This window comes from Canis lupus, chromosome 31, assembly GCF_003254725.2.
Source record: "Canis lupus dingo isolate Sandy chromosome 31, ASM325472v2, whole genome shotgun sequence".
NCBI classification, from domain to species: domain Eukaryota; kingdom Metazoa; phylum Chordata; class Mammalia; order Carnivora; family Canidae; genus Canis; species Canis lupus.
The window spans coordinates 32,544,121-32,559,777 of NC_064273.1; the positions used below are offsets into that span (position 1 = coordinate 32,544,121).

A 15,657-nucleotide genomic window follows, 5' to 3' on the forward strand; every position below is an offset into this window, starting at 1 on the left:
TTTGAGCCCTTTGGAACTGGGCTTCCGGTTGTGTAAGTAGGAATATATCCATTTCCAAGATGCAGACAGAGATTAAAATGTCAACGGGCAGTGGTAAAAAATCAATAGCCTTTGAAATGTTGAAAGTCCACCACTGGTTGTTGCAAGTGTGGAATTCACTAATTTTAGACTCTCTTGAGCCGCTCTCTGTTAATACCTCTTCTTTCTGCCTACTTACCATCTTGTGACTTTGTGTCTTTCCTCCTTAACAGCAACTTCTCTGGGTCTTTTCACACATATATTTTTTTCCTTATATGTTTTTCTCATGTGTACCTTTGCTGTTTACCTCTTCCTTCACATCTGGTTTTCTTCCTTTTTGTTTTTTTCTTCCTTTCTATACCCCTTCCTCATTTCCATGATGTGGCATAAAAATATTTTGAGGGGTTATCTTGCTTCGATTGAATAAAGTTTCTTTTCATCACACTTTTAAAAACCTGCTAACATTTTTGTGTCTTCTGCTTGCCCTTTTAAAACACTGGGAGACTAACAGATCTTTTTTGAGGTGGTGATAAATGGCACTCTGAAAAAAATACTCCCTATCCCTGGTCTAGAAGATGAAGAAGATACCCCATCTCCATTACGGTTCTTGCATACTTGCATATCTACTGATCCCATTTGGACCCTTATGGTGATAGGAGAAGAATCACCATCTGATTCTGGTTAAACACAGATATGTTCTAGTAACCAGATGGCTTTTGCTTGGCAGTTTAACAAGCAAAGTGTTTACTGACTCTGGAAAACCATTCAGTGCATTGTGTCCTGGGCATTTGTGGTTCTGTTTATGTCCCTTTTACCCAGTGGCCATGGATTTGATGTTCCCATCAAACTTATTGTGTAGCAATTGTATGCTAATTCTTTGCTTAGCTTACTGATAGAATCTCCCTACATAATTATGTATTTATGTCCTTACAGATTTCCTATGTAGAATCAATGTATAATCGTTTGCAATATTATTCAGGAGTTTAGTTTTGATGAAATGTTTATTGGTGGTATTGCATGATTAACTTTCATAGCAAGTGCCTACAAGAATTATGTATTTTTTATATTAGTGTTTCTTTATCATTGTCAGGATCGGTAAATGGGAATGTTGGATATGATTCCGAGATCTGTTTTCGCTCTTTAAATTTCCTTGTGCATTGAACATACTTATGTAAACTTTTCATAAAGACAAAGTAAATTAGAAGAATGGCTGCACCCTTTCATATACCCAGGGGTTTGGAATTCCATTTTGACAGAATTCTCCTAAGTCAATAGATTCATAGGTCAAAGTCATTAAAATTATTGTAGGGCTAAACCTGAAACGAAAACCCAACAAATCAGTAGTCCAGTGTGTGTGGGGTGTCCTTATTTAAATACCCCGGATCCCATAGAACTAGAAAAATTAAAACAACTTTATCAGAAATATTGAGCATGCCAAAAATATTGACTTTTATACTGCCCTTGCTGTTTTACAATTCAGTTAGAAGAGTTTAAAAAAATTCACTGAATTCGAATATCAATTTCTAACATGGACCTCGTAAAAACTGCTAGCATCCCATCTCACATGCAACACCATCCAGTTGAATTTGCCCCCACACTCAAGACTATTCATTGGCCATGATGCTGGGTTCTGGGTCATCAATCCTTCTAGCATTCAGAGAATATCTGTGGGTCTTTTGTTCTGGTGACTTTGGATTTAGAGATTTGAACTAGATCTGTGAATGTGCTGTGGATTATGAATAAGTGGGTGTTGTCCATGGGCCCATTGCATATTTTGACAACACAGGTTTGTCAGTTTTGTGATGGTACTGGTCCCCTCACTATTTCTCTCTAGGTCTGAGAACAGCGTGCATTCCATGACTTAAGATCCTTTCCCTTAAAAAAAAAGATCCTTTCCCTTACAGAGAACCAGTTTGGGGGTCTTCAAACCAAGTGGCAAATGCTTTGAAATGTTTCAGTTTCAGGGTGGGGAAGATACAGAAATGAGTGGAAACGAGGCTTGTAAGTGCTATGGGGCGGTTGCGCAGTCCCCTGAAGTCACCATTTACATGATGAAATTAATGCTCAAGATAAATGAAACTATGCAGGAGTTTTGGGTCAGGGATTAAAAAAATGCAATGCAAAGATCTTCTTAACATTTTCTTTCTTGGGGGAGGGCAGACCTTTGGGGAACGTGGGATTCATCGACTATGCTACAAAACACTTCTATTTTAATAGTCTCATGATTTGAGGGATAGCAAGAGGAGGAAGCAAGGGCCCAGTTAAATGTGGGCAAGATTAGTGGTTAATTATGCAGGTCAAACTTAATAAGGTGTTCATGGCCTGGATGATAACAGAGAAGTATCCACAAATTTCCCTTGTAACTTTAGATATGAGTTCTATCACCAGGAAAATGTATATTTCCAAAGGGAGGAAGGAAAAAGCCTGCATTGTCTATTTCATATCCGTATGGTCTTTAGTATTCAAACTTCAATGTATAAAACTACATTTCTCATTTTGCAGGAGGATTTATTATAATTAATTCTTCTTTCCTCTTAAAAATGCTTTGTATATCCTATTTATTTAACTTAAGAGCTTAGAGCATTATACCACTGATCTATTCCAAACCTGAATCATTACCAGCTACTTCCACATCAAACACTCCATTTTTAAATTGTCGTATCTTAAAATATTCAAGTACACCTCAAAGATTGAACAACGACAAGCCATTCTTTCTTCTCTTTGGATTATCCAGCCTTTGGAATATCTGCCCATAAAACTTGAGCCGACTTTGACTAAACCTCCTAAAAGTCAGATTGGAATTACTCTGGGTCCCAATCCTCAACACAGACCTACAAATAAAACCCCATACTTTGAGTAAAAATTTCAGCACAGAGTTCAATCCCACCCAAGACAAATTTCAAGTAATGCATATTGTAACATCAACACAACACACGTGAACTAGACCTTGGTGATCACAAGGATGGATGAGAGAGGCAGATAATCACGAAGAAAGGGGGATTTTGCATGATTTTGTGGTTTTCCACTTAAAACCAAAAATACAGAATAAATTTTGAGTTAAAATAAAAGGAACAAATTCCAAGTTACTCACTCATGGATTCCGTCAACCTGGCCATCGCTGCACTTTCTTCTTTATGCGTTTTCTGGAGATGAGAAGAAAAGACATTTATGTATAAGACACACCTGAGATGGGAATTAACACAGTGGGTCTGATGTAGCTCTATTTCTTCCTTTTTCCTACATTAGAATCTGGTCACCAGTGATGAACTGATTTTAAAAATCTCATATTACGGCTACATGATCAGTCACTGAAAAGAGATTTTTAGGGCATTAAAAAAAAAAACTTGCCATTGCTCTTGGAAGGGAGTTTCTGTCACACTGATCTTGGATATATATAATTGGTGACGCACGACCAATTTTCAAAACCTCTCTGACACTGGGTTTTTGACATCCATATGCCAATCTTTGCTTTCTATTTTCTCCTGTTGAAGCTTTTTTGATATTTTTGGAGCTGGTATTTTTGTCGTCATTTGATTTCTTTTTTTTCTAAAAGCTAAGTCGATTTTATACATTTTCCTTTGTCTTACTTTCTGGAATTCCTGGGGTCTTTTGAAAGTTATCACTTTTGATGGGTTTACAACCTTATCTATTTTGGGCAGAAAACATTTTGTTTCAACTGGGATATAGGTTATTACCCACTGAGTTTGAGAGCCAGAGTGATACCTACATAAATTGGATCTGTCCTAATTAAAAAATTACTTTGGGGCTATTAAAAATAATGGTCATCTCTACTGAAAAGTTCTCTTCAGTTTCTTCATATTTCTTCAATTTCCTCGGGTTCTTAACATGTACAGTAACTGAAACGTTGGCCACTATTATTTTACTGTTTTGCATCCTTTTTCTTTTTCTGATTATGAAACTAATACATGCTTGTTATTTAAAAGCTCCAAAAGTACTGAAAAATTATAAATCAGAAAATATAGTTCTCCCCCAAGGCCCCCCAGAGGAAACCAGTTAGATTTTGGTGAATGCCTATTCATTCCCATTTTTGTACCTGTGAATACATACATATATGGAAGTATAATTCCTTTTTTAGAAATATAAATATCAAAAAAAGAAATATAAATATCTATACTATATGTGCAATGTTATGAGCTATTTTCTTCACTTAACATTGTATCACACATCTTTCTATGTCAATAAAGGTAGACTACACCATCATTTTTAAATGACTGCATAGCATTCATCATGGGTGAATACACCATAATTTCTTCAGCCAGATTCCATTTAATTCACTTACAATTTTCCACTATTTTATAAAATCTTTGATAAGCACCCTTGAACTCATCATATGTTGGTGCACTTGACCTGAGGACAAATCTTCGGGTTAAGATTGATCTCAAAGTGTGAATATTAAGAATTTTTGACACATATTATTCAATTGTCCCTCCCAAAGTTTGGATCTGACAGTGTATAAAAGTGTTCATTTCCTTACATTCTTGCCAACTTGCCAGTGGCATAATTATTCCACCCTCATTCTTGGCCAAACTGATAGGCAAGAAATAGTTTCTTGTTATCTTATACTGTCATTATTCCTTCTCTGACCTTTTGTTTATGAACAACCATAGCATTCCTTCACATGTCATCAGCACGTCATTGACTTGGTCTCCTGTGGTCGTGCTCCAGCTCTTCTGTCATCAATATTTCAGTTCTTAGAAGCCAAAGGTGGCATTTGTTTTTCCCCATGGCCATGGTATCGTGTGAGCAAGTCACAGCTGCTTGGCTAGCACTTGAGTTAATGTGTCACGGCTTGGGTGTTGGAGCACAGCTAACAAAATGATTATTCATCCTTCTGGTGTCACTATTCTCAAACTGGAAGAGTTTGCTTTGTGTCAACAACAACTTTTTATATTATAAGTACACTGGATTTTTATAGGCCCTGTATTCATAGCAATGAAATTAGTGTGCCACTTCTTACTTTGATAATTGCCCTTGTCAACAGAAGGACCACGATCTACCATCCTACACGCAATGGCATCTAACCCATCATATTTAGCCTGCCATATGGTTTCTATTGAGATGGCTATGGAGAGGCTAAGAGGGCCATGTAGCAGAGAACTAAGACAGGCAAAGAGAAACTTGTCACGACAACACAGTTTTACAGGAATGGGCACAGAGACTGCTTCAAAATGAGCCCATTCTAGTGGTTCCTGACAATTTGTGCATAGAAGCGACTCTATGATGACAACTCAGTGACATTTTTCCTTGACCTGTAGGAACCTTGTCCTGTCTCTGCTTGCCCTGTGTTGACTCTCCACTTCACCACTTAGCCTAACTCTACTGCTGTTTTGGCCCTTCTGGCTATGTGGACTCTACTTGTATTCTGGTATATGACCTGCTTCTCCTTCATCCTCTGGCTCTGTGCTTATAGGTGCTCACCCTGGGTCACTGATTGCTTCAGCTTGGCCCTCCTATGATGGCCCCAGTGGTGAAGGTCCCCACAGCACAGGTATCCAGATTCCAGGCGTTATATCCTAATGAGGCCTTGTCAGTTTTGTCCATCTTCCTGTGTGTGTCACCACTTCACTCTTATGACTCAAGGACCCTGCCACCTTTTGTACCCTAGCCCGGCTGGTGGGTGGACCTTGCAACTATTTTTATTCAGATGTGTTGGATATCCTAGTCCTGGAGAAATCAAATACTGCCTGTATCAGCATTTTTCTCTTCCCTGTAGTTAAATGGGAACTTCTGGCACCAATGGGGGAGGGGTCCTTAAAAACGCTAAATTTAGCTCTCTCAATTTGACTCATCTATATCATAACTTATGGTAGAAATCACGGCATCTGTTTCTGTGTAAGTAGTTCAGTCATTCTATGGGATGTCTTTAAACTCCTTCTGTCCTTCCCTCATTATCAGAGAGCTGAGGGTTGCAACCACAAGGCACGTATACCCAATAAGGGATTGACATGCCACTCTTGATCCTGGGCAAATCCCCTTCCTTTTTTAAAGCTAAAATTTTTCCTCCAAAGTAAATTTTGCTGTTATCAGATTTACAGTACTGGAGAGAGGTTTAGAATTACTACATATTAAACCTGGAAGAGATTCTTTCAGAGATTGTCAAGTCCGACCCTATGGTGATCCAGTCAAGGAAATTGAAACCCCTGCCCAGAGGAATTTCCACCATGGTGGGCTCTTCCCCCTGTCAACCTCCACTCCCCTGAAAATCTTCAAGACCACCACCCACGGGTATATCAACACAAGATTCCTCACATAGCAATCCTGTCATGTCGGGCCTTCTCAGATTTGCCTCCTCTGTATTCCCCAACAATATCCCTGATTTCTACAAATGGCTGATGACCTCCTAACTTATATATCCAGCTCTGACCTCTCCATTGAACTTCTGTTGTGTACTGGGGCCCCACCCAGATGTTCATTGGATGCTCCAAACCAACAGGCTCAAAGCTACTGTGTCCCTCACAGACTTCCACCACCTTCATACCCAGGCTTCTTTCTTCATTCTCTGTCTTCAGTTTATAGGATCACCACCCACATCATACCTATGCCAGAAGTCTAAGAACATGCCTCCCTCTCTTTCTTTCCCACCCCCAATATTTCACATATCTTAAATCTTACTCCCTTATCTGGTGTCTCTAAAGGGACTGTTAATGTTGTTTCCACCTGCCTCTGGTCACATCTGCAACACTGAGGGTTTATTCTGAAATAGCCCCGGGGATCTACCTAAAAAGTAGACTTGACCCAGGCACCTCCAGGTTCCTGGAGGAACCTGAATCTTTCAGTTCCAGTCTAGCAAGTAAGTATGCAATCCTTGTCTTTTAGGTGGGGCCACATGGCTGGATGGTTCCATCTTCCACACTTACAGTCTAGTTATAGCTACCTTCCTTCTGTGGCAATCATTGTTCCCTCTGCCTGGACACTCTAATTTCCATTTCCTCCTTGTGCTCCCAAATTTATCTCTAAGAACTCCACTGGATATAAGGCAACATATGCAGTTTTACCCTACTCTTCTGACTATGTCTCCCAAGTTTTACATCTACACATGTTCATGCTCAAATGCATCCTTATGTCACATCACATCATTTGTTATAGGGGTAGGAGATTCCAAGACCTTTGAAAAAGTCAAGTCCTGACTCCCAATAGCCTCATTTGGGGGCTCCCACTCATGCCACCATCACAGCTGGGAGGTAGGGTGGCACATGGTAGACCAGAAGTCTCTGCTACTGAAAAGCTGTGGTCCTAAGCAAGTCATCTTACTTTTGTGGTTAGTTTTCTGGACTTTCTCTTTCCGACATGGTTTGCTTTATGCTAAGGTGCCCCCAGGATTAGTTAGTTATGTGAAGAGGATATCTGTAAATGCTTATGTGTATTGGTGATATATTAAGATGGGAAAAAAACCAAGATGTGTTGACTTCAAGAATTTTCCTTAAGAAATATCTTTCCTCTGGGAGGCAGAGTTTTGATATTTGAGATAATCATTATTATGTAAAATGTAAAAGAAAACCAGGAATATGGGAACCTTACTATTCTGAAGCAAAGAGCTTACTTGGTCCTGAAAACTTATTGTTCTTATTTACTGTGTATGTCCTGCTTACATGTTCTTACTACTCTGAGACAGAGCAAGAAAGTGAGAAGTACAGGCACTTAAGTGAGAGGACAGGGAGTCCAGGAAGAGCCTAGGTCTAGAAAGGTGCTTGCTTGGCTTTGACGTTTCTTAGCCAGTTACTGTGACCCTCTGGGAGCTCCAGTTTGCTCATTTGTAAAGTGGGATATGTACTGTCTGTGTGTTTCCTCATTCACAGGCCTGGTGTGAGGAACAAGTGAGGAAATGTATGTTAGTACTCTCAAGGGTTATGTCCCTGTGTGTGACTGTGTGTGTGTAATCAGTATTACCTTTGGCTACCATGGGAGGACTGAGGCTTGTACCCTGTTCTTACTATTTGAGGTTGAATAGTGAGTTCTGGCATGTGTACCAAAAATAACAGAGCAATTTTCCCTAAAGCTAAGAAGTCTCAAGGTTCTCTGCCCCCCAGGGATGACTCATCAGGTCAGCGGCTCATGGCCATGCACCTCATGTCCCTATTGCCAGAATCCTCCACCACAATACAAGGTTCTTCTTAGAAGAGCTGAAATCTTTTCTCTAGGAGTCACTCCACTGACAATTGTGTGGTCATACATTTAATGGAACAACAGAAACATTTAAAGTTTTCAGGAATAATGATGACATGTTTGAGCAAAACATATCCACAGACACTTGAAGAAATTCTATGAGTCTTGTTAAAATCAACCAAACTTCTCAGATAGAATATAGACCCTCAGGGACAGTGGATATTTCATTTTCTTATTGTTTGACCGTGTTCTTTCTACACCTGGGAATGTAAATAAAAGCTCAACAGTTTGCTTGGTGTGTGTGTGTGTGTGTGTGTGTGTGTGTGTGTGTGAGAGAGAGAGAGAGAGAGAGAGAGATATTTATACCCACACTTCTGTTTCAGCTAAGAAGTGTGTAGCTTTCTATTGGGACCATGCCAGAGATATACTTTTCTCTGTCTGAAATGACAGAGAGGTTTTTAATGAGGGCAATTATAACAGTCTGTAGCTCAAAGCTAAGAAGTGTGTGTGTGTTTATAGGGATGTGGTGAGAGGGAGAGAGAGAGAGTCATGAATGCAAAGCTTTTGGAGAAGGTGGAGCTCTTCTTCCAATGCCAGGGGCTCCCTCACACAGAGGGCGGGGGCTGGCAGGGCTGAGTGAGGTCTGCATGTTCAGTGGCACTACTGCATTGCTTTATGTTACCCAGGGCTTTTATGGACAAGAGGAAAACTCATCATAGTTGATATATTTCAAACCAGTCGTATTTACATCTAGGATATTTTTATCTCTCTAAAATATGTCCTTATATTCGTCAGAAAACTGTGATTTTTTTCAAGTTACAACTGTTTATAGGAACATTTATATCAAGTGGGAAATGATAATGCTATTTTATGAACTTGTATCCTCAACTGGACCTCACCTCCCAGTTAAAGCTGAGGCCCTCCAATCTCCCGCCTTGTTCTTAGGGTTCTCTACAAACATGCCAGCTGTGATCTCCAGCCTCAACGTTCCTCCTCCTCTTTCCTGACATGATGCCATTGCAGGTCACCCAAGGACTGATTTAAAAGGAAAATGCTACATTCTCAAATAGTCAATCAGATAAATGTTTTTATAAATGGTACCATATATATTGTCTTGAGTTGTTGCTGAAAAATAAAGGGCAGAGGATTTAAGAACCACACATTAACTTTTTGTCAATGCAAGTATGTTTTGGATAAAAATAGTAATCCCTAACATTTATTTCCCATTCAATGCACCATGATTAAGTGCATTTTTGAATTATCTATCTCATTTAATTCTCACAGAGGCCCTATGACATAGGTACCGTCATCCTAATTTGCTAATGGAGTAATTGAGGCACAGAGTGATTGAGCAAATTGCCCCAGGCTACACAGCTCAGCGAGGAGAAGATTTGGGTTTCAAGCCCAAGAAGTCTTCCTTTAGCACCTGTGTTTTTCACCAAGGAGACACTTGCAATCCTAAGAAAGTAATGATGGGCTGGAAACAAAAGCTGCTAGAGCAGAAGGCAGTGGTAAGGACCCCGGTCCAAGATAGTTTGTAGACTCACCTATTGCTTAAATACTCATTGATTTACACAAGGTGGGAACTAAATATAACAGGAGGGAGAACAGAAGGGAGAACCTTCAGGTAAGGAAGGCTCTATACCTGCCTTCAGAGAGTTTTCAGTTTAGTCAGGGAGATAAGATGTGCACATACATAGCTCTAATACCTGGTACTGAGGGGTATCTATTAAGAGAGTTCTACAGAATATCAAAGGGAAGAGGGTGGAGGAAGACAAGGGAGGGGGAGGGGGAGAGAACAGGGAGGGGAGAGAAGGAGAGAGAGAACAGAGAAAGACAGAAGAGAATGAAGTTCTAATTCAAGAACCGGAGCAGGCTTACAGAGGAAGAGCTTCAACGTGTCCAGAAAGAAGTTAGAATAATGAAAGAAGGGGAAAAGCAAGGCAGGGTATTTTAGGTGGAGAAACAGTATGGGTAAAGGTGGGGAAACTTGGTGCCTGAGGGATGGCAGGTAAGAGGTGGACTGCAGCAAAGTATGAGAGACGTGCAGTAGGGCGCCTGGGTGGCTCATTTGGTTCAATGTCTGCCTTCAGCTCAGCTCAGGTCATGATTCTGGGGTCCTGGAATCGAGCCCCACATCAGGTTCCCTGCTCAGTGGGAGTCTGATTCTCCCTCTCCCTCTGCCCCTCCCCCTGCTTGTGTTCTCTCTCTCTCTCTCTCTCTCTCTCTCATGAATAAAATCTTTAAAAACATGAGAAGTGCAGTAGGGGCTGACTTTGAAAATTAAGGTGTACACTGTGGAGGCCATGGTGTCAGGTGCCATGGTGCCAGGCTGAGTCGCTCAGGAGGGAGCCTGTGATTGGGGCTGGGGTAGTGTTTGAAGCTGTAGGAGGAAGATGAGAACCAAGGTCTGAACCTGCATGAGCACCCTGGAGAAATAGCACATACTCTCTCCTGAAAGTCAAGGCACAAAGGGGTTTGAAGAATTAAGAACTCACCCATCAGAATGTGATACAATTTCAGGTAGAAAGTTAGTGTTTATTCTGACTTATTTAGTGGAAGACTCCTATAGTAACCTAAAATTTTCACGGTATGGGGTAAAAATTCTGGAGGGGACTGTTTGAAAGAGGGCCATGCAGGATGCCCCTGGTGATACAGCCTTCTTTGCAAAAGGTGGGGAGCCCCTGCCTCACCCAGATACCCTTTCTAAGGCCTGTAGAGGCCACCCTGCCAGGCTCCTTACAATGATATCACTGGCCATGTTGATCAGACTAGAGAGGGTCCTAATGCACTGAGATATTAGGATGTCTTACAAAAATGAATTAAATCAAATTCAAGGTTGTGCTTGTACTAAGTCACTTCGATTCATTTGTGGTTCAGGATGAGCTCTTAGGTAGAAAGAAGGGGTTTGGAGCACCAACCTTGATGCCTTCTTGGCAGTATGTTCAGCATGTGAACTTCTTATGCCAAGAGGAATGGGTTGAGTGGCTAACAGTTGGAACCTGTTAGCTGGACTGTATGGCTGTAGAACTCCCCCAACACTACATCTGTATGTGTCCTCTGCTTGAAATTCTGTGGGCTAACCTCTAGACTCCCAGAACCAACATCCCAGTAACATTTCATGAATGCCCAGTGTGGCTGGTTTCTTTGAATAGGATGAGTGACTCATTTCTCCTTTCCTAGAGCTCCTGGAAATATCATAAAATGTAGGACAAGCATTATCACCAAAGTCATATCAAGAAGTTTCTTATAAAGAAGATACTGAGCCAGGTTGCAGGCACAGAGGATTTCTAGACAGCTGAAGTAGGGAGAGCCTGTTCACGCTGCTGGTAGCCCTAGGTAGGCACTCCTGCTCCCAAGACGCATGTACACTGGTTTTGGCCTTGCCTCCCCAGGACTTAATGGCAAAGTGCTGAACTAGGAAGCAGCAAGGACTCCTGTTCATCTCGTGTCCCTGAATCTGTTCCTTCCCTTGTGGATCTGCATCTCTCTGGGGGTTTGTTTGGCCTCCAGGGCTATTTTGCAGGAATCCTACACCTCACAGTGACCAATGCCTCTCTCACTTACCTTCACCTGAGGGACAAACTTTGCTAAACCCTCTCTATTCACTGGAAAGGGAGCAGGTCCATATTGTTTCCTTTCTTTTCCCTTGACTCTTTTGGCTTGCCCACAATCCAAGCTCTGGACATGCTGAGTCTCTAATAGCTGCTCTGCACTCCCAGCTCTGTCTCATTCCATAGTAAGTCTCATTCCAGGTCCTGTCTAATTCCAGGACCTTTGCTTCAAGACCTGGCTTCCACCTACCTTTCCAGGCCAATTTCCCACCTCTGTTCGCTTCTCAACTATGCCCCTTTAGGTACCAGAACACATTTCATCCCTCTTCCTGCTTTCTCTGCCTGCACAATTAACTCCTACTTGTCTTTGAGGACTCAGTTCAGATTTTTTTTGACATTTCCTTGATATTGTCTCTGGCTATCCCTTGCCTAGTGACCACTCTCTGCATTCCAGCATATGTGCATACTTCTGTCATAAGATTTCTCATTTCTGGAGCCATGACTCTCAAAATATAGCATGTCAGAGGCAACAGTCCTGACTTCAGGAACAGCAAGAAACTGAAAAAGGATTAATCCCTTTCTTTCCAAAGAAGAAAAACCAAAACCCCCAAAGAAAACTAACATATGAATACCATGACTAGAGTTTCCATGATTTGTCATGAGCTTCTGGACATGGATTGCTGACTGATCATTTGTAAAGAGCATTCCAGAAGGATTTCTGCTCCGGAAAGTGGTGCAATGAGAGGACCTAAAGAGTCCTCCTAAAACTGTTTCAGAGATGTGGTAATTATTCAAAGATAAAAAAAAATCTCTGATTCCTTCTATTTTTGTATAGCGTTGTTTCTTTTACTGATCAGACAGGTGTGGAAGGGGTTGTGATAGAGGTGAGGTAGAAGTATGATCAGGCTAGGCCAGTGAAATACTAGTAACTGGTTAGCTACTTTGACATATAAAGGATATTTAGAAAATAATCACCCTACTCAGCAGGTTGACTCTGTTTTAAGGAGGCATTGAAGTCAAATGGTGGGACTGACACAGTCAGTAGAATGCCTTATGTTTGTCTATAGTTACCACTGGCAGGAATGAATCAACTTCCCCTCAAACTTGAGATGCTATGATAATGCAGAGATTTTGGGACAGTTACAATCATATCTTTTGTCAGGAGATTAATTCAATCGTGTAATTTAAGGCTAAGCTGCCTAATATTGATTAAAACCCACGTGGAGATCCCCCAATCATATGGGTGAAAAGTGGAGCACAATGATGGCTCCTTCTCAGGGCAGCCCTCTCTTGGGCACTGTGAGCATCCAGGGAAGTGGTGTGGATGCTTGTTCTCTCAACTGTCACAATGGAGCCAAAAGGGCAGTTGAGAATCCCAGTTATTAGAATCACTCAGGAAGTCAGTCTATTACTTATGCATGTGAAAGAGTATAGGAGACAAGGGATTTGATTCTTCAATCTCTTATCTGTGTCAATAGTTATAAAAGATACTAAGAGGAATATTTTTAAAATGTTACTTTGGAAAATTCAATTTCATAACCAAATGTGACATTTACTGGGCTAGAGAATGAGGAACATTGATTGATAGACATCATCTCATTTACTTGTGCTCTTTGCCACATATTTTCAGCTTGAACTTCTCTTTGGGTGGCAGAAGGAAGAGAGAGAAAGTGACTCCTTTATTAGGTACCTTGAAACTGAATCTCACCAGCACAGATCTCTGAGAAGAAAAGAAAGTAAGAAAACATCACTCCACTTGTTCTTTTGTTTTTTTTTCTTTCTATTCACAATTATTTTCCTGACTTCAGCTTCTTGAGAAGACTCAAAAAGGTGGAGAGAAGAAGGCAGTCCAGCCAGAGATCTTGGAGTATTAGAAACAACATACTATTGAGTTTCCTGGTTTTTGTTTCTTATATCTCTGAGTGGAAACTGAAGAAGCCACCAACTCAGAAATGGCAATGGGCAACCGATGAAAATGTCCCAAGGGAAATCTGCCATCTCTGGTGAAAGGACCAGGAAAGAGGCAGCCTAGAAAGAAAACTTTAAGACCTTAACTGTTCTACTTCACCGTAACTCCACAGAAAAAATTGCAAGCCCTGTCCCTGCCTTCACCTCCCCACTCTGAGAGTAGAGGATGAGTGGGGAGGCCAGACTTTCACCTTCACTTGGCTATAACAAGGCACCCCAAACTACCTGACAGGGTGGTGTCAGAGAAGATGGAGCAAGAAGCCCTTGCTGAGGGGTAATGGGTCCCCCAGAGAATACATGGGAAGCCTGGACTTATCTTAAAATTCAGCAGTAATGAGGCAGCTTCCCTGTTCCTACTGAGGTAGCATTAAAAGAATCCTAGTCTAGAGCTAAGACTTCCATTAGCACTCACCAGTAACAATGCAACTCCTCCAAAGTATGGTGGAGACCACGTGGGAAGCATAATGAGCTGCCTTTCCTATTCCAGCCAAGGTTGTATCATTGAGGTCCAGTAGGGAGCCTGAACTCTAATTCCTCCCCTCCACTCTCAATGGAGACTGACAACCCAATAAGCAGTTATGAGGTTGTATCCCCATTAACCCATCCAAATGGTGTCAGAGGACCTCTGCCATAATACAAGTTTTAAATAAGATGAGTCTTATAACACCCAAACATCTAGGTTTCAATAAAAACAATCACTTGTCACAGAATCAGAAAGAGATCAAACTGAATGAAAAAGACAAACACTGACACTGACATGACACAGATTTTGGAATTATCTGGGAAGGATTTTAAAGCAGTCATCACCAAAAAGTCTCAGCAAAGAAATGGCATGCATCAGCAAAAAATTTTTAGAAGGTATAGAAAAGAACCAAATGGAAATTTTAGAACTAATGATTATAATAACTGAAATGAAAAACTCAGTGAGTAGGCTTGACAGCTGAGTGGAGAGAACAGAGGAAAGAAGCAGTGAACTTGAAGATAGAATAATAGAAACTATCCAATCTGAACAATAGAGGAAAATAAGCTGACAAAAAAATGAGCAGAGCATTAGGAACATGTGGGGTTATAACAAAATATGTAATGTTCATGTCACAGACTACCAGGAAGAGAGGAGAATGAGGGTGGGACTGAAAAAGTATTCAAGGGGATAATGGCTGATATCTTCCCCAATTTTACCAAAAAGAACATAAACTACAGATTCAAAAAGCTGAATGAATCCCTTGCAGGATAAATTCAAAGACACATCATAATCAAACTTCTGAGAATTAGAGAAAATCTTGAGAACATCCAAAGACAAGACACACTACCCCTAGGGAAAAAAGAATTCAAATCACAGTGGCTTTCCCAGCTGAAACTATGGAGGCCAGAAGGTAATAACAAAATAAGGATTTTGGAACATCACAAAGGGGGAAATGATATGGGAAGAGCAAACACATAGGTAAACATAGTAGATTTTCTTTTTCCTCTTGAGTTTTCCAAATTATACTGATGGTTGAAACAAAAATTATAGCACAGTGCAATGTGATTCTCAATGTATATAGAGGAAATATTCAAGACAATTATGTTATAAAGTAGGGAGTGTCAATGGTCACAAAGGGAAGTAAGGTTTCTACACTTTCCTGGAAATGGTAATGTTGGCATTGATAGATGAATTATATATATGTACTGTAATGCTTAAAACAACTACTGAAATAGCTAAACAAAGAGATACACTTAAAATCACTATAGATAAATCAAAGTTGCATTAAAAAAATATTTAAGCCACAGAAATTCAAGTAAAAACAAAGAATCAAAAAATAGAGAACAAATAGAAAACAAAGAATAAAATTTTAGATTTAAGCCTTAACATACTAACAATCACACCAAAAGTAAATGGTGTACATGCACAAATTAAAGGCAGTTTCTAAAGATCAAACCCCACGACTATAAGCTGTCTAAAAGAAACTCCCTTCAAAGATAATGGTTTTGTCACTAGTAGACCCATACTAAA

General features: G+C 40.5%; 1 protein-coding gene across 1 annotated transcript in view; it reads right to left on the reverse strand.

Annotated features, from left to right (window-relative positions):
- Window positions 1-15,657, reverse strand: part of KCNJ6 (potassium inwardly rectifying channel subfamily J member 6) — a 270,134-nt gene that overhangs the window by 190,039 nt on the left and 64,438 nt on the right. Inside the window, exon 2 of the mRNA XM_025449708.3 lies at window positions 3,110-3,161. Within this exon, the coding sequence (XP_025305493.1) occupies window positions 3,110-3,134 (25 nt within the window). The 5' untranslated portion in view covers window positions 3,135-3,161. The remainder of the gene's footprint in view (window positions 1-3,109; window positions 3,162-15,657) is intronic.